We start from the raw sequence: 19,576 nt of genomic DNA on the forward strand, positions 1-19,576 counted from the left end.
GGCCATTGTTTCTTGTTCCCATAATTTAAAACTTTTCATCCCGGTTCCAACGAGCTATGATATTGAGGTGACTAACCAACAACACTATCAAAAATAGCAACCTTAGCGTATTTATGTGTAAGAATTTGCCTAAGGCAATAATTCAACACCAAGATCAAGAAGCTCAATAGATAGCACAAGAGAGACTAATGATGATGAAATGAGAATCTCAATAGTGATTAAAATGATAAAGGATATCAAATGATTGGATATGAGATAATTTAATGAATACACACTAGAAGTGCCTATATATAAAAGGCAACTAGAATGACTAAGAGTCAACAAAGAGACAAGGATTACAACTCAGCACATGTCCACCAAAGGTGGATAATCTTCCATTGAGCACAGGAGTTTGTGCGATGATGAGAGGATAAGTTTACATACGTGTATCTTATAAAGAGATGTTGTAGACACCGTGTGCTCTAATAAGTTGCTAACTCCTGTGTTGTCAACAAGACAACTCATATGTCTATGCATATTCCTAAGTGTTTACATGACAACTAATATAAAAATGCATTATCCTAAGTAAACTTCAGTAAAGTGTAATAATAATTAATTATTTACACTAACAATATGAATAATAATAATAATTCACCTGTCTTGCAAAAACAACTAAAGAGGCATCAGAATCAAAACCTGACAACACCAAAGTGATCCTGATGATGAAAGATGATGAATGAACCTGATGGGGTGACTTACTATAAATAGACGCTCCCTCCAAGATTCTTGAAGCTCAAATTGGAAGCCCAAAATAAAAACAGAGAGCATCCTCCAACTCCTCTAACTCAACTAAGCTCATCGGAACAATAGATTGACTTACTATAAATAGTAAGTCCCTCAAACAAAGCCAAAACACACCATAGGCTACAGAAAAGCCTATAACCCAGTGTAACGGGACTCGCCGAGTTAGCCTCGGACTCGGCGAGTTAGAGGCAGAGTCCACCTTTCCGAGGCAGACTGCCTCTTGACTCAGACTCTGCCGAGGCCAGTCTGACTCGGCGAGTCCCGATGCCAGGACTCTCACAGGCGGGTAACAAGTAAAAAGGCAAAAAAAACATAAAATGCTTTGTTTAATTGGATTTTTTTGGTTTGTATAACATGTTATTGACCTAAAAAGGTCATTCCACCATTTGCTTGTGCTTACAAGAGAGAGGAAAGAGTTAGAGAAGAATATTGGGGTTTTGAGAAAGAAATCAACAAACTGGTTTGCTCTCCCGTATTGATTGCTAATGGTTTGTGTATCTTTCTAGCTTGCATTAAAGCATTGAGAGGAGCTTGAGGGAGCATTTGGAGGAGGTTTCTACAAACTTGCATTTCCATTGTTTGTGCAAATTTGAAGAGGTAAGCTACAAGTTGTTGCATTTCTTTGTGTTGTTTTATACTATGTTTTAAACTTTTACATTCATATTTTTTAAGTATTTTCACTTCTCATTTTGTTTAAATTTGTTTGGTCTCTACTCTCTACTACTAATCTACTATTTTTTTACTTCTCATTTTGTTTACATTCATATTGCAGTAGGCTGACAGCGAACAGTAACTTATTGAAATTTGATATAATGTCTCAACAAGGTGAGGGAAGTGGAAATAGGCCTACATTTAACCCTAATGCAGACCCAAGTGCAATAGCAAGGGATAGGGCTTGGAAACATGCCATCCCGGGGCACAAAAAGGGAGTTGTTACATGTTGGCATTGTGGTGTGGTATATAATGGGGGAGGAATAAATAGATTGAAGTATCACCTAGCACATATACCTAGACGTGATGCTAAAAAATACAAAGATGTACCCCAAGATGTTATGCGAGACATCCAAACTCTTCTAGAGGAAAAAATGGAGCAAAAAGAATTGAAAAAGAAGCAACATTAACTAGCTGGAGCCCAACAGGGGTCTTCTAGTTTTCGCTCTTCATTATCCACTGCTCCACCTATGGATACCACTGCTTCTACGAGTGTGAGCATTGGGCCTCACATTCGTAAGCAAAAATCGACACTTGATTCTATGTTTGCTCCACGCACAGCTCCAAGTTCACAGCCATCGCTTGAGGGCATGGGTTGGAACAAAGATAAACATGATTATGCAAAATTGGCACTTGGTGACTTCTTCATCTACAACAACATTTCATTCAATGCAACAAGGTAATTATTTATGTAAATCTAAATTTAAGTCTTCTCTTGCTTTCAAAGTTACAAGTTTCAACTTTCAACTTTCAGCTTTCAATAATATGTTTATTTTGTTTATTTGAATTTGTATTTTGTTTTCAAATTTATTTATAATATACTAATTTGTTTAACTTTAAATTTTATTCTATTTGTTTTAGGTCCCCTTATTGGCAAATTGGAATCGATGCTGTTGCTGTTTGTGGTCCGGGGTTCAAAGCCCCTAGTGCTGAAGAGCTAGGAGGCCCTATTTTGAACCAAAGGGTGGCTGATGTACAAGTTGAAATCACGGAGCAGCCTGAGGTGTGGAAGAAAAAAGGTTGCACCATCATGACTGATGGTTGGACTGATAGAAGGAGTAGAACACTCCTCAACTTTCTTGTTTCTTCATCAGGTAAACTGTAATTGTACTTAGAGTCTTAGACATTAAAAATTTAGAAGTAGAACTTGTACTTAAGTGATTAAGTTTATAAATTTTGAATTTATAAATTATGATTCATCATTAATCATTATACTAATTTGTTTCTTTTTCTTTAGGTGCCACGGTTTTTTTGAAATCCATTGATGCCTCAGGAAAAACAAAGAATGTTGAATATCTTTGTGGGATAATGGATGAAGTGATAAAAGATGTAGGTGAGGAGAATGTGGTGCAAATAGTTACTGATAATGCAGCAAATTATGTTGTTGCAGGAAAGCTTCTTATGGAGAGACGCCCTCACCTATTTCAGACCCCTTGTGCCGCTCATTGCATTGACCTCATGTTAGAGGATCTTGGTAAACTCCCTTGGATCAAAACAGTTATAGAGCGAGGAAGGAGTGTATGCAAATTCATATATAATCATACATGGGTCCTCAACCTCATGAGGAAACACAATGAGCAAAGGGAGTTGTCTCGTCCAGGGGTCACTAGATTTGCAACCAACTTCTTCACATTGAAATCCTTGCTTGATTCAAAGGGAGGTTTGAGACGTATGTTTGTTAGTGAGGAGTGGCTTGCATCCTCATATGCAAAGACCACTGCAGGGATTGCTGCAGCTGATCATATTTTTGACAAGCCCTCTTTTTGGACACCTATAGCTGATATTGTGATGGTAATTTTCCTTTTTGTCCTCATTTCAACTTTATTTTGTTTATGAAATTATGTTATAAATTATTGTTCATTTTTAATAAAAAAAAACTTAAAGCTGATTATTTCTTTTCCAACTTTCATAATGATTGCAGTTTGTAAAGAAGCTTATTGATCTCCTACGAACAGTTGATGGAGAGAAGCCCTCAATGGGCTACATTTATGAGGGCATGGATAGGGTGAAGGAGGCCATTCACACTTTTTTTGCAGGGAATCGAGATAGGTATGGGCCTATATGGGATGTCATTGATAGACGATGGCACAATCTACTTCACAGGCCTATACATGCAGCAGCCTACTTCCTTAATCCAGCATACCAGTTCAGCCCACATTTCAAGGCTGATGATGAGGTGTGGAGCGGCCTCTACGATGTTATAGAGAGAATGTCACCTAATTCAGCAGTTAGCACAGATATAGTCCATGAGATTGAGCTATTTAAGAAAGCTCAAGGGGACTTATTTGCACGAGAGTTGTGCAAAAGAAATAGGACAGCATTGATGCCTGGTAAACACTAAAAATCTTTGATTCTACATCCTAATTTCTAATAGTAATTCTATTACCATCTTAATTTGATAAATTCAAAGTTATTGATATGATTCAAAAATTTCTTGTTTCAGATGCATGGTGGGAGATGTTTGGCACAAAGGTGCCAAATTTACAGAGGATTATGATTCGCATCTTGAGCCAGCCATCTAGTGCATCAAAATGCGAACGTAATTGGAGTCTTTTTGAGCACATACACTCAAAGAAGCGCAATAGGTTGGCAGTGCAAAAATTAAATAATCTTGTCTTTGTTCACTACAACCTTCGCCTTCGCCATAGACAGATCCTTGGCACCGATACAACTCCTATTGTATTAGAGAATGTTGATCCTCATGCAGAGTGGAACACAGAGGTGGATGATCCTGTCTTCAGTGATGAAGATGTGGAGTGGATAGATCAGGTGGATCGAGAGGCTAAGGCAATAGCGATGGCAGTTGAGGAGGCTAGAGCACGAGGAGACAGAGTGGACCCTGAGGCTAGGAGTGATGGATCCTAGGCTGATGACGAGGATTATGTGCGTGAGGAGGATGATGAGGATGAGGAGGAGGTTCAGGGTCAGCCTCAAACACAGGCAGAGAGGATGGCTCTAGAGTCTTCCATGACTTATCTTAGGCGCACTCGTAGGAGGACATAGAGGATGGCTCTAGTTGTTATTTTGATATATGTTTTGAACCTTTGAATTTGATACCATGGATTTTGTAATCCATGAATGTTGTAGACATTTGAGTCTTTGATATTGGAGTGACACTATGTTTATTACTTTATAGTTTATAACTTTATATTGTGGTTATTCAGTTTTTTCCTTCAAAAATTCGCTTTTATACTTATGTGATCTATGCAAAATTGTGTATGTATATTAAGTAAGTTCTATTTATGTCAATTATTGTGTATTTGATGTTAATTGACTAAAAGATGCAAGAAACAATCTTTAAATCTTTAAAAATCTTTGGATTTCATGAGTTTTTCAATTTTCTGAGTCCTTGCCGAGTCCGAGTCCGAGTCGGATTTTGACCTTTTCGAGTCAAAGGCGAGTCCAAGCCCCGTAACACTGCTATAACCACACAACTGAGACCCTCAAATCCCACTGTCAACTCACGATGGTCGTGATGGTGAACTGACTTGGCCAACTGTAGGAACCTGCTAAACATGGGGACATTACAAGTACATCTCATTTTTGGATCCCGTAAGGCCATCCTCCTTGTTGCTTCCACCATACAGCCACCCTGTTGGCTTGTTGCCTGGCACCGTACGACCTGAACTACCACCACCGTACAGCCTAAACTAAGACTACCATATGGCCTCTCCATCAACCATTACCACCGTACAGCCAGTTGTTTTGTGCATCCATTCTTCTAGATATCGTACGGCGTTCGTACATCCTCTCCAAAAGACTGTACATTATTGTTCTTTCGACTATTTTTCCACGTGAAGAGGAATGGGAACATTACAAATAACAGAGCTAATACAATCGGCACAAATAGAAAGATAAGACACTATAATTGCAAGGGATGCGCAAAGCATGACCTGATTTCTGAAAATGATCTCGGAATATGGAAATCGCAATAGAATCCCAACACTAAAACCTTAAAATAAGCCGATGAATAACCTATGCTAAACCCACGAGCTTCTGCTCCAGTAGTAAATATTGGGTAATCCCTCTTAAGTGAACTCACGCTCAACGCTGCACTGTGGAGTAACAAAGTTATCAAACGCTCAAAAGGTAAATGCAGAGAGGTATAAGAGAGAGAGAGAGAGAGAGAGAGAGTCTAAGCATGACATAAACGGCAAGATTTAAAGCATAAAACGAACAAGTATCAGCCAAGATGGAATATGACCTCCCACAGCACGCTTCGCTTAACCAAGATTGAGACAATGAAAACGTTGCAAGGATATTTAAGATTTCAAAAAGAAATATGAACAATCAAATATGAAAGCTCGATGCCACAAGGTGGTAGATGAAATAAGGTTGATCAAGCTATATAATAGATGACCATGCCCTGCCAAGGAAAAAATATAAAAACAAGGGAGAAAAAGAAATATAATTATCACTTTTCTTGGTATAAAAATATCGCTTCCATATATTCATGCTTGCCTGAGTCATAGGATATGTATGTGTGTGTGTGTGTATGCACTAGTGATAAATATACGCGCGCACACACACACACATATATATGTATGTATATGTATATTGTATATGTGCATACATACATATTTCCTACCCACACAAGTATGAGTATAGACAAGATGTTATTATACCAAGGTAAGATAGTTTGAACAAAGGAAAGAAATCAATACATGATAAAGGTAATATTTTTACCTAAGTTATTTTTTAAAGCTTCTTTTTAATTGTTTATCTAAATAGCTCATGGTAGTCCCTTTATTTTCCTAATTGCCTAGTCGTTCTAATCCTTGGTCTAGGTGGTTAAGTTCACACCTATTATTGTGATGGTGGATTTGGGTGTCCCGTTCCTAACTCTTAATTTGGCAATGCTTCCCCTTTGTCATGCTCTTGCAAAATAGAAATGGTTCTCGTTAATAACATATTCCAAGATTTTTATAAATTAAATACATCACATAATCATTCTAACTTTCTATGATATTCATTCTTCCAAATTCATCTTAATGGCTAAGTAATAACCTCTATTCCAATTCGCATGAATCAGAATATCTCAACAATTTTATCATTACAACCAATTTCAAAAGAACTGTTATTTCCAACGAAGTTCCTGAACAACTAATTTCACATAAAAATTTCCAATGGCTAGACTATTATTTAATGTAGCAAAAATTTGGGATGTAATGATACTGTTTAAATTTTTTATTATTATATCAATGATTCTTTAAGATGTTTACTATGGAACAATATAAACAAATTTTAATGCAAACATTATAAATCTTATCCATTCTCCAATCGATATCATCAGAATTAGAAATAGCTTTTTCACAGTGATTAGCGACGACCAAAGAAGCCCTTTATTGAGTAGTTCAACTTCGGGATAGCCTTTTACTCCAAACATGCCACCATGGGCCCAACCACCTAGAGTGACAAATTTCCCTTTCTTACAATAATTTGTAACATAGAAGTGTTTAATGCATCAAATTGTAATATATGTGTCTTGTTACATTTTCATCTTTACCTGGAACAAAAAACAAAAATCACTAAATAGAATTTTACAATTTGTTTGCATAGACAAATGAAAGTTACCCGGTACTAACAGAATAGAATAATATTGTTAATGACTATCTTGGAAGCAATACTTCAGAAAATTCTTGAAAGAGATTTGACTAAGTCAATAGAATTAAACAGTGGCAATCCTACAAGTATACATACCTCTAATTCTCCCAAAATGAGATAAATCTACAACCTGAACAAATAATCCAATAGGAGTTAGTATAATTGCATAAACATGTAAAATTTGATTCAATAAACTCATGAATTTCAAATCAACTCAATAAAAGCATATATTTAGTGAAGAAAGTACATGTGCTTCTCAAATGTATGCAATGGGCAACGTAAACAATTAGGAGCATTAGCTTTTCATAATCCACTCTAGTAATTGTGTAAAGCTCCTAGATAAAATTGTATAACAATATTTTCTTTCAACATTTCAGATCACATTCTTTAAACCTTCACTTAGATGTTTAAGGAAAGAATTCGTGGATAAAGCTGAAATTAGTCATTCATATATGATGATAAAGATGCCAAGATTGGTTACCTTAGGGAATGCATGAGGTAACCAAAAATTGAATGCTAAGACTGTAGAATCTTAGTAATGAGTTTTACCATGTACCATGTCAAAGTGTCATCCCGTTATTTAGCTAGAAAACAAAATTAGAAAGAAGTCCTCAAAATTCATCCCGTTAGGCTCACAAAGGACCAAGAAGCTGTGTTATTATTTGTATTTGATCTCTTAAATTTGGCCATATCCATGAAGTCATCCAATCTGTTGTGTGTAAAAGCTCAATAAAATGACCTATTTATGACAATCTTGGAAAACTTCAAACTTAACAAATCTTAGCACTACTTCTGTCATACGTTAGATCCCTTCAATGGATTTCTAATGCTTCAAATTAGGGGAAAAAATATCTCATATCAAAAAGCTATTGCCTCCATAAGTTTGTCTATGTAATCATAGCTGAAATGATCACATGTACATTAAAGGAAGATGCATGCATGATGATATGTGTGAATCCTTTTTTAATTAATAACTCATTCATTGATTCATGACAGGTTCATGTTGATTCAAAATGTCAGTATGGTTGAAGCTATTTATCTGTTGGGCTCTTCTGTGTCTTTTATCAACCCAATTCATGAACAAATATGGTCACTAGGGCTCCTACAAAGATACTTAATAGTTTTCAATGGCAGCACATGTTAAACTTGAGTTAGTTATAGAAATGTTGGCTGAATTCCACCTCAGAATGAAGCCATTATGGGTGATTTATCAATGCAAGGGAACTTTATAAGTGCATGAGGGATGAATGTATCAATCCTATAATAAAGGTCCCATAAGAGCAACTGACTTACTTCACTTGTCAGTTCAAATTAATATAAGGAGGCACAACCATGTCTCCAAAGCAGAAATAGACATGGTACATAGAAGTGAAGTGTTCCCCAGTCTCCTATTCCTATGTAGAGATGGAAAAAACTATCACTGCATGGAATATTAGTGGTATATCTCAATTACCGAGCTAGCGGAGAATACTCTAAGCTGCCCAAAGAGAACAAATACGGCACACAATCTAGTATGCTAAGTATTTTGAGAGAAGCCCATTGACTCATATTATTGTTGGCTTATATATCCTCTCACATTTGTATTGGTTTCCTTCTATAAAAGAAGAAGGCAAGTAGATTCCTATTTCTTTTTTGAGCTAAGGAAATAATTAATAACTTAAGCTTTCCATATAACTTTATGTTATAACATTGCAAAAAGGTCAATCTATATTTTATTATTAAAATAATAAGCCTTGAAGTGATTTTAAAAGATGGCCTAAAGTGATGACGAAAAAAGTGTTAGTAGAAACAAGGAGCCAATGCAAATAGTAAATTTTAAAAAAAAGATAATGTAGTACACATCTTTAAGGAAGTTTAAATTAGAAAATAAGGGATTATAAGTAGAAGTAGAAGTAGAAGTAGAGGTAAGAGGTTAGAAGTTTAAGTTGGGGTTGAAGTGGATGAAATGTATTTTTTCATTACAACATTGTAAAGCCAAATATTTGGGAGTGCAAGAGTTGATATCCATTGAATGAATAGTGTAAGTCCCTTTGTGATAAGTAGCATATCACATCATAAAACTGAGTTAAGTCCATGATGAAGAAGGAACCTTGAAGTCATTCATAATCTTATTTGGCAAGCTTAGCATGAGAGATGACCTTATATCAAGAGAGGATTGAGTGTTTGGTATTTTTCCATAAAACATTAAGTATTTGATTCTGCATGTTGTAGTGGAACAAAACTCACATCAACAAAAATTGGTGCTAGAAGGAGGGTGAACAAAGTTCATTCATGGAATTGTCAACAAGTGAGCTTTCAAGTTGGTTTTGGGATAGGAGATCTCTTCAAAAGTAAAATTAAATCATACACCTACTTCAGCGCCATTGTGGTTTTCCAAACCCTCTACAAGCTTCACTTCTTGTTAGCCAAAAATAAAATATTGAGAAGAAAAGAAAGGCAATATCAAAGAAAAGACAATGGAAAATAATAATAAATGATAAAAGAAAAGAAAATAAAGTAATTTGGCTTCGGGCGTGCGAATATCTCTACTAGTGCTATATAAATAATCACTAAAAGTAGAGCAATGTTCGTGGTTGACCACAGCAATAACCTCGTCAGGGATATGGATGCCTCACTAGCAGCGAGCCTCTATCCAAGATGCTTTTGGAGTAAGGATATAAAAATAACCAAGTTCAATGGATCTCACAGGCTTTCAAGGCTCTTGTCTAGCGGGAAAAGAATACACTTGCACACACGTGTGTAATCGAGGAGTATTTGTCTTAGGTGGTTTTAGTTGGCAAATTTTTCAAGTCTCCAAGTCTGGGGTGAGTTTGAGCAATTTTGGCTCGCTAGGAAGCAGTTTTTTTGTCTGGGCTTTGTGCAAGCATTTTGGTGTCATTTTGAGGAATTTTTGTATCATAAGTCTAAGTTAGTAGGTAGAGTTTCAGTCCAGGTAATAAGGGTTTGCATGTTTGAGAAATGGGACAAAATTTGTGAGTGAATCATGTTCTAGGGAAATTTCATGTCTCTAAGGATTCTCCCTCGGGAAATTTCACATCTCTCAGGATTCTCCCTCCTAGGGGAATTTCATGTCTCTCAAGATTCTCCCTCCTGGGGAAATTTCATGTCTCTCAGAATTCTCCCTCTTGAGGAAATTTCACGTCTCAGGATTCTCCCTCTTGGGGAAATTTCACGTCTCTCAAGATTCTCCCTCTTGGGGAAATTTTACATCTCTCAAGATTTTCCCCTTTCTCCTCATCAACCCAAAAGAGATACGAGATCATGCTAAGGCATAGCAAATTGACAAGTTTAGCGAAAGAATGGGCATAATAGTTGGAATGGCAAGTGTTGAGGAGTCTAAGTGGCAAAAGTGGATTCGGGGGAAATTCCTGTGGCTCAAGATTTCCCTCCACATTCATTCTCCCAAACCATCCTCAAAGGCATTTAAAGATCGATTTATGGCATGAGGGCAACATCATGAGCGAGAATAGAACGAGGAATCACCAAGGAATTTAAAATTGAGAAAAAAATTAAGAAGGCCATGTTTGGGAGAAATTCCTAACTCTCAGGATTCTCCCATGGGGGAAATTCCTAATGCTCAGGATTTTCCTCAACCAACTCTCATCCTTTATTAAACTACCAAAACTACCCTACCTCTCCTCAAAAAAAAATATTATATAATAAATAAATAAATTGAGAAAGTGACAAAATTAGAAATAAATAATAATAATAATGGTTTTGGATTGAGATGAGATTAAAATTTGCCTCGGCTTTGCAAAATGGTTGGTTTTAAATTGGAGTGGGTTTTGTTTGTTATTGATGTGATTTTATTTTCAGATTCTTTCACAAGCTTAATGTTTTTCTCCTTTGTTTTGCAAGGTGATTTCAAGAAGGTCTAAATTAAAATTCATTCTTGGAAAATCTTGGAAAACCAGATCTTTGTTGGTGCACATACCCTCCATCATCACACCAAGACTTCAAGTGCATACTACAAGAAGATGGCTCAATCTTGGGGAGTCAAGTAAGAAGGAAAGATTCATGTTCAAGCTATCAACCCACAAATTCAAATTGCAATCAAGAGGAAATTCAAGAAAGCAAAGAAGATCCAACTACATGAGGACATATGCAAGGAAAATAAAGAGAGATCAAATTCACAGGTTCACGAAGCTACAAGCGATTCAAGTCAATTCCATGAGGAAATTCCAAAGGATGGTGAGGTGGCAATTGTTTGCCTCCTCATATTAGAAAATTTCAATTTCAAGTATAGTCAATCAAATCGTGCCAAGTATCCCATTTTCTCATTGGCTATCAAAATCATCATAATTTTCTATTGGCCCATGAATCGGTGAATTCATGTAATTAGTTGTGAATTTGACAACCCTAACTAGGGTTTGTGGGAAGAAATCTTGGCCCAATCTTGAATCAATCTTGGCCCCTCATTGTAATGGAACTACTATAAAAGGTAGAGGCCTTCTCATTTGTAATTCATTAAATGAGCATAGAAGATTAGCTATTAGTTTAGGAGGTGAGATTAGAGAGCTAGAGTAGAGTAGAAAAGCTAAAGGAGAGACTTGATCAAATTGTTGCTATAATACTTGTCATAGTAATTGATAATTCATTGTTGGTTCTTCATGGTTAATTATTTGTTATTGCTTTGGAGTGTTGCATGGTTTCCTCAATCTTTCACTAGGAGTAGATTTTTTTTCATGTTTAATTAGTTTAGTTGAATGGAACTTGTTGTGGATGTTTACTTGTGATTCAAACAAATCTGTGTCACTAGCCTCTTGCTGATGGTAAGAGTGCCTTGTGTGGTAAGTCAATGATCGAGTGCATTTAACTTCAATTGATATTCAATCTTTAGGTTGCATCCATTCGATGGGATTGGAGAGGAGATATTGATTTGAAAACCATTTGAGAGCTCCTTAGAAGATTGCACTAGGTGGGTGGAGTCGTTGATTAAGCTACATCTAGTAGAGTCCAAGTCATCCAAGATTACTAGCATTCATAGTAGAAGTAGAAGTAGAAGATAGAATAAGATGGGGTTGAAGTGGAAAAGTTGAACTGAATTTTCATTGCACATTGTCGAGCCAAATCTTTAGGAGTGCAAGAGTTGATATCCATTGAATGAATAGTGTAAGTCCCTTTGTGATAAGTAGCATATCACATCATAAAATTGAGTGAAGTCCACAATTAAGAAGGAACCTTGAAGCCATTTCATAATCTTACTTTGCAAGCTTAGCAAGCAAATGACCTTATATCAAGAGAGGATTGAGTGTCTGGTGTTTCTCCTTGAAACATTAACTATTTGATTCTGCATGTTGTAGTAGAACACAACTCACATCAACAGGAAACTGATACGACCAAGCACTATCTCGTAGAGTCTCATAATGGCAGTGATAAACAGCTCGGAAATGTTTATGTCCCAAAGTATCTAGAAAAGGACTTAGTGGGGAACCATGTTGAAGGCTTTGTAGAACTCAACAAAGCAACACTAGATCCTTGAGGAGCGAGAACGAGCCTCCTCAATGATAGTACAAAGAGTCAAAATATGGTCCATGGTCTAATAATCCTATCTGAAAGCCGCTAGACCCCTAGCCTTGGCATGTTGTTTACCCAGCTATCTAGAAAGAAGGATATAAAGGGTTGTAGCATATAACTTTGGAAAGGTTTGGCTGGTCATAATGGTTTTGTAGTTACCAAGATCCAAGGTCAAGCCATGATATGGATCAAGTGGATAATATGATGGGACCAAGAAGGAGGGAACCCCAGGCAAACCACATGGTTGAAGAGCTCTAAGAGAAGGGGACCAAGTATAGTGGCCAAGCTTGAAGAACTCAGCCTGGAAGACCTCCTCATCAACAACTCTGCTAGAACTTTCTATCTAATAGCCTAAAAGAATGTCGAACAGGTGAAAAGATGACAAGAAAGCATGAGGTGGGTTGGACAAGAGGTTGGTTGGGGGTGTCATATAGAGAGGAGACATGGGAGAAATGTACAAGCTACGAAGGGGGCATGGAGTGATGGGGGAACAAAGTAAGCCAAAAAGATTTGGGCAAGTGGAAGAGGGAGGAGCAAAGGGTGAGTCTGGGATGGGCAATGAACTAGCACTTCTTGCCATGGAGGAGGTGATAGGAAAGCCGCAACAAAGGCAATGAGGGGTGAAGGTGGGTGAAGCATGGCCCATGTGTCCAAATAAAGTATAGAAAGCTGACTCCAAGCACCATCCTAGACTAAGCATCCCACATCACCAAAGCCTTGAACACCGCCTCATAATTTAGTCTTCATATGACAAACAAACAACCTCTGAAAGCCAAGAATGCATGGAAGAGGATGGATCAGGCTCTCATGAGTCACTGTAAGACAAAGAATATCCAAGGAACCTAAAGCATCGGAAAGAAGCCCTAGAGAGGACCAAAAAGAGTCGTTAGCGCTCCAACAAGTGACAGTAAAGTCAGCATCCTGAGAACTCCCACGCATCTGCAACTTACATAATCATACTTTAGCAGCCTCAAGGTGGCTATTTGAGCAATCGGAAGAAAATGAGTCCTTGATGACAGCTTTGAATTTTTTTTAAATCTGCTCATTTACCATTTATTCTAGCTTCAACAAACAAGGTCCTGGATTGTTTAAGTTGAACAATTTGATTTTTGGTCAAGTCTTGTAAGATGAACCTTAGAAGGTAGCAGAAAAAGTTTACATCTTGCCTTGTGGACACAAAGACGGTCAGTTGTAGACTTAAACTGATAATCAAAGAGGAATTAAACCCGAACCATGGTTTATCAAGAATGATCCCTGATAGACCAAGCTACTTGTTAAAGAAAGTGTCAACTGTTGCCATAGGGTCCTATGCTAACTGTAGGAGCCCACGAACCCTAATATTAAGCTCCTTGAATCTTCAAGACCTCTCTTCATTGACCTTTGATTGTATAAGTGCCTCTACACCCATTGTAAGAGGAGGCGATCCATTGGTGTTATTGCTGCGAACCTGTCCCCAAGATTGTATTTTCTTATCACTTTCAGCAATGAAGTTATCATGTGAAGAGCACAGTTCAGTTTGTTTAGCTTTGAATTCAAAGATATCAGAATCTTTGGCCAAGGTTCATGAGATGTTAGAGTTAAGCAGTAGACAAAGTTTAGAATTCTCAGTAGCCAGATTTGAAACTAAGGCAGTAAGGTCTGAAATCGAGACCTTCAAGGCAGCATTATAATGTATGAGCTGCAAAAGTTGTTCAAAGAATTCATGGAGGGTGGCGTCTAAGAACTTGCAGCATTGGTAAGTAAGGAATATAGTGGAGCTGACCACAGGGTGCATTGAAGAAAGCACATGCTAAGGATGTTCATCTACAGAGTCCAACATTGAGGATCCAATACAAAGCAATTTGCTTGGGAGAAGAACAACCGAGACAGCTCTGAAGAAAATTGGGTTGAGAAGAGTGACAACGGCAGGCAAGAACACACACTCCACAAACAACAGAAGCAAGACCAGACAAACATTGTTGTAAACAGAGTAAAACACAGAAACTTTAAGATCAGTAAACCCGCCCACGAGTAGTAGACCCAACTAGAGGGAGCCACTAGCGCAATGGAGGTGAGCATTGGAGAGAAGTCAAAGGTCAGAAGTCAGGCAGAGAGAAAACAGTGACGAGAATATGAGCTAGAAAGAACACAAACAAGACATATTCTGCTACTGGGATTTTAGATTTGGTTCATACTAATCTATGTGGTCCGACTAAGACAAGGACACAGATATTTCATTTTATTCTAGAATGATGTGGGTTGCATTTTTTAGGGAAAAGTCAGAATCCTTTGATGAACTCAAGATATTCAAAGCCAAATTTGAGGCTAAGACTGGAATTAAGCTCAAATATTTTAGATCAGATTGTGGTGGAAAGTTCACTTTGGGACAATTCAATACATAATGTGAAACAAATGGAATAAGGAGATACATGTCTACCCTTAGAACCCCTCAACAAAATGGGATATCAGAGCGAAGGGATAGGACAATCATTAACACTTCAAGGACTATGATGTTGAAAGGAAAAGTACTGCAGATGTATTGGAGAGAGGTTGTTGATATTATAGTCTACACATTGAATAGATTTCAAATAAGGTATGGTACTGGTAAGACACCTTATGAACTATGGTATGGTCATGTGCATACAGTTAAGCATGAAGCAAATGTTACATTATTAGAGATTATGAATAGGAAAATTTGATCCTAGATGTGATGAAGGAATATTTCTTGGTTATTCTACTAAAAGTAAAGCCAACCGATGCTATAATCAGAGAGTAAAAAACCTTGTTGAGAGTGCTAATGTGAAAGTTGATGAACGATTCTAGATGTAGGAGAGATTGTGCAGTAATGATTCAGATGATAATGAAAATAATCAGTTACAGATCACAAAAGAGAAAAATCAGAATACAGATCAAGAAGGTTTGGTTGATGAGATTGACAATGCAATTTTGGTTGAAGACTTTTATTCTCCAAAGACTCAGCAGTATGTAAAGCTTAATCATACTGAAGATCAGATTATTGGTGATAAAAACCAAGAAGTTGTGACTAGAGGAAAGATTGCTAGAGATGAAATTTGTTTCACTTCACAAGTTAAGCCTAAAAGTGTTAATGAAGCTTGCAAAGATGATAACTAGATTAAAGCTATCAAAGAAGAATCAGATCAATCAAGAAGAACAGGACATGGATTTTAGTTCCAAGACAGAAATATAAATGTTATTGGAACTAAATAGATTTTTCGGAACAAGCTGAACGAAAATGGTGAATTGGTTAGAAACAAAGCTAGATTGGTTTGCAAAGGATGTTCACAAATAGAAGTTATAGATTTTGATAAGACATTTGCACTACTTGCTAGAATTGAGATTGTTATATTATTTCTTGTTATGCTAATTATAAGAATTTCAAGGTATATCAAATAGATGTTAAATCGTCATTTCTAAATGGAGATCTTGAGGAAGAAGTCTATTTAAAGTAACCGGATAGATTTATTGTTGATAATCAGAAGGACATGGTTTTCGATTGAAGAAAATTTTATATGGATTAAAGCAAGCCCCTAGAACCTAGTACGCAAGATTGGACAAATATCTATAGAAGCTTGGAATCAATAAAGGTACTGCAGACATTTTTTATACTTCAAAATTAACTCTGAAAAAAAATTAATTTTTGAAGTCTTTGTGTATGATATCATTTTTGGTGGAAATGATGAGATGAGTTTGGATTTTTCTAATGAGATGCAAAAGGAATTTGAGATGTCTATGATAGGTGAGATGATGTTTTTTTCTTGGTTCACATATTACTCAAACTGAGATTGGGATTTTCACATCACAGAGCATGTATAGGAGCTATTGAAGAAATTTGGAATGGAAGACTCAAAGCTAGTTGGAACACTAATAGTTACAGGTTGTGAACTAACAAAGGATGATGAATCTAAGAGTACTAATCAAACTAGATATAGATCTATGATTGGAGGTTTACAATATCTAACTCAAACAAGACTTGACATATATAATGCAATTGGAATTGTTGCGCTAGATATCAAGTTGATTCGAACAAATCACATATGGCTGCTATTAAAAGAATATTTAGATATCTGAAAGGGGCAGTGGATTATCGATTATGGTATGACAGAGCTGATGATTTCACAATTAATGTCTACACAGATGTGGATTGGATAGGTAATATTGATGACAAGAAGAGCACTAGTGGAGGAGTATTCTTCTTGGGAAGAAGATTAGTTTTATGGTTGAGTAAACAAGATTGTACTTCACAGTCTACTGTTGAAGCTGAATATGTTGTTGCTGCTATTTACAGTACACAAGTTATTTGGATGAACTGGTTACTATACATTGTGACAATTCAAGTGCTAGTAATATTTCAAAGAACCCTGTGTTACATTCAAAGACAAAGCATGCTTCAATAAAGTATCATTTCTTGAGAGAGAAGGTGAATGAGAAAGAAGTAAAGTTGGAACAAATAGCTGATATCTTTACAAAGCCCTTACCAAAAGATGCCTTTGAATACCTCAAAGGTGTGCTTGGGGTGATGGCCCCTCCTTTTCAGCTAATTGATGTGGGATGGCAACAATCCAGTGATCTTAATTCCTACATCTGGACTTGATGTTTTAGGAGCTGCACCTAAGCAGGAATAATTGTGTAGTTGTGAGATTGAGTATTGTTGAGCTATGCAAAGGATGTGTTGGCCCTTTGCTTTTGATGTCAAATGGGGGGAGAGAGAATTATGTGGTAAACAATGGTAATCAAAAAGAATCATGAGAGATTCATGTGCAAAAAAGAGATGGGAAAGAGAGTTATTACTTTGTGTATTCAAGGTTTTTCACATCATATATTGTCATCAATGATTGTTGGAGAGATTGTTGGATTGTTGTTAGAGATGGAGATTGCTGGATAGTCGAATTGTTGCTGGTGGTATTTGGCATTAATATTTTATCATTGATGTCAACATATCTGTTTATCAGATAATGTACAAATTGTTGATCAGTGCAGAGATAGGTTCGTTGGAGACACATTATTGACGCATGCATGCTTGCGGATGTTATGAAATGATATTTAGTAAGTCCACACGCTATATTTTCCGTCACATATAGTTGTGAGTTGATTCGATGAAGTTACAAAGGATTTGATGAAGACTGGTTACTTAAATATTGACTGAGAATTGTTTCAGACACTGGTTCAGTGTTTTGATCGGTGAGTTCCAATGGAGCATAGTTTTGATCTGCAAGTCAGGATACATCACGGAAACATGCATTCTTGTTTGCCTGCAGATTTGTTTGAGAATTATTGGTTCCAAAGATAGTTTTCCCATTAAACAAAGAAAGCAAATTTATTTCCTGGTTGACTCGGTCAGGAAATGAGTGTTTGAATTATTGTAATTATCTATTGGATGGTAGCATGTTAATTATTACTGGAAAATATTATGTGTTGTAGCCAACACTTATGGAATCACATTGGTTGATGTGATTTATTTTGGTATTACGCCCCATATTAAGCCAAACTACTAAGTGTTTTAGACTTCTATAACTAAGTGAATTCATTTATGAATTGACTCTGTGTATGGATGGATGTGAATGTATAAGAGGATGATATGATACAAGTTTGGACCAGAGCAGAGATCAGAGTTGTTCGAGAAGAGGTATGAGTGGAATCTAATGTTGTGCTTCAAAAGAACTATAGTGGCATAATTGATGCTTTCAGTCAGTTCATTTCAATGGATTGTTGTTCAGAATGAATTTTTATTCACTCTTTGGGCAGTTGCCCTTGTTGTGATTGGATTGTTGTCTAAGCAAGGTTGTTACCCGTGTTGTACTAGAGAAGTGTGCTCCAAGCAAGTGTCTTAAGGCATGTGCGTTTCCCATTGTACCTTTAACAGGGTTTTATATGTGCCAGTACATCATCTTGATGGTTTGATCCCCACCAGGATTTTTTGCTTCCTCAGGTTTTCCTTGAGAATAAAGTATTGGTGTTATGGGTTATGGTGTTATTTGTTTTGAATTGCTTTAAAGGTTTCAGTTCTGATAAGTTGTGGATGGTTTAATGTTTTGAATTTCTCTCAACTAATTCACCCCTCCCCTCCCCGCCACCCCCCCCCCCCCCCCCCCCCCCCCCCCCCCCCCTCATATCAAGTTTTTGTTAAAGTCCACCAAGATAACTGAGCAGGGGATGGGGGGGTGAATTAGTTATGCAATTAAAACAACTCTCAATATCTTTATTAATTCTGAAATATGTACATAGTAGATGCAACAACCATAGAAAGATAACAATGTAAAATTAATACCAGATATGTTAACTAGGGAAACCATTGATCAGAGGGAAAGCCCCTGTCAGGATGGTACCCACAAAATGATGTACTAATATAAAAGTTCCTTGATAGAGGATAGACCCTATTAGGAGTCAATGAAATACAATCAATACATGAGTCCCTGTTAGGAGACTTTAAATCCCTATTAAGAGATTCCAACCCTATTAGGAGTTGAAAGGAAGACAACTGAACACACTATCCAAATAGCCTCAATATTATTCCTTCCGAAGAATACAATGTGAAACAATAATTGTCCAACCAGCAACTTGTCTCGCCAAATAAAGTTCCTTGTAAGCTCATTGTGCTTGAACAGCACCAAACTTTGCTTTGATCTTCACAAATTCACATATCAAGCTCGCACAATAGATATTACAAAGATAAGACCACATATCATTACCACTACACTCTACCACAAGGAAAACATCTTTCCTTTATTCCAAGTCCTAAAAGCAAGTTATTGAGTCGATCTTGAGGATTTTCAAATTGACAATAATAATATAGGACCATCTTAAGATGTTACATTTTATTTTTACACTTTATCCAAGATTATAACCAAACTGTCGGCTCATAGTCTTTATAACTTTTCACTCAATGATCTTCAGATTATGCCCTCTAAGCCAAGGCATCTCTAACATGTCTTCAACCTCTGTCTCAATCTACTTAAGTCAATTC

General features: G+C 36.7%; 1 protein-coding gene across 1 annotated transcript in view; it reads right to left on the reverse strand.

Annotated features, from left to right (window-relative positions):
• Positions 1-19,576, reverse strand: part of LOC149535827 (putative transferase At1g60990, chloroplastic) — a 299,942-nt gene that overhangs the window by 207,127 nt on the left and 73,239 nt on the right. Inside the window, exon 3 of the mRNA XM_089803727.1 lies at positions 7,195-7,228. Coding sequence (XP_089659853.1) covers positions 7,195-7,228 — 34 coding nt within the window. The remainder of the gene's footprint in view (positions 1-7,194; positions 7,229-19,576) is intronic.

Source organism: Cupressus sempervirens, chromosome 10, assembly GCF_028749045.1.
Source record: "Cupressus sempervirens isolate cs-2001-9-10 chromosome 10, ASM2874904v1, whole genome shotgun sequence".
NCBI classification, from domain to species: Eukaryota; Viridiplantae; Streptophyta; class Pinopsida; order Cupressales; family Cupressaceae; genus Cupressus; species Cupressus sempervirens.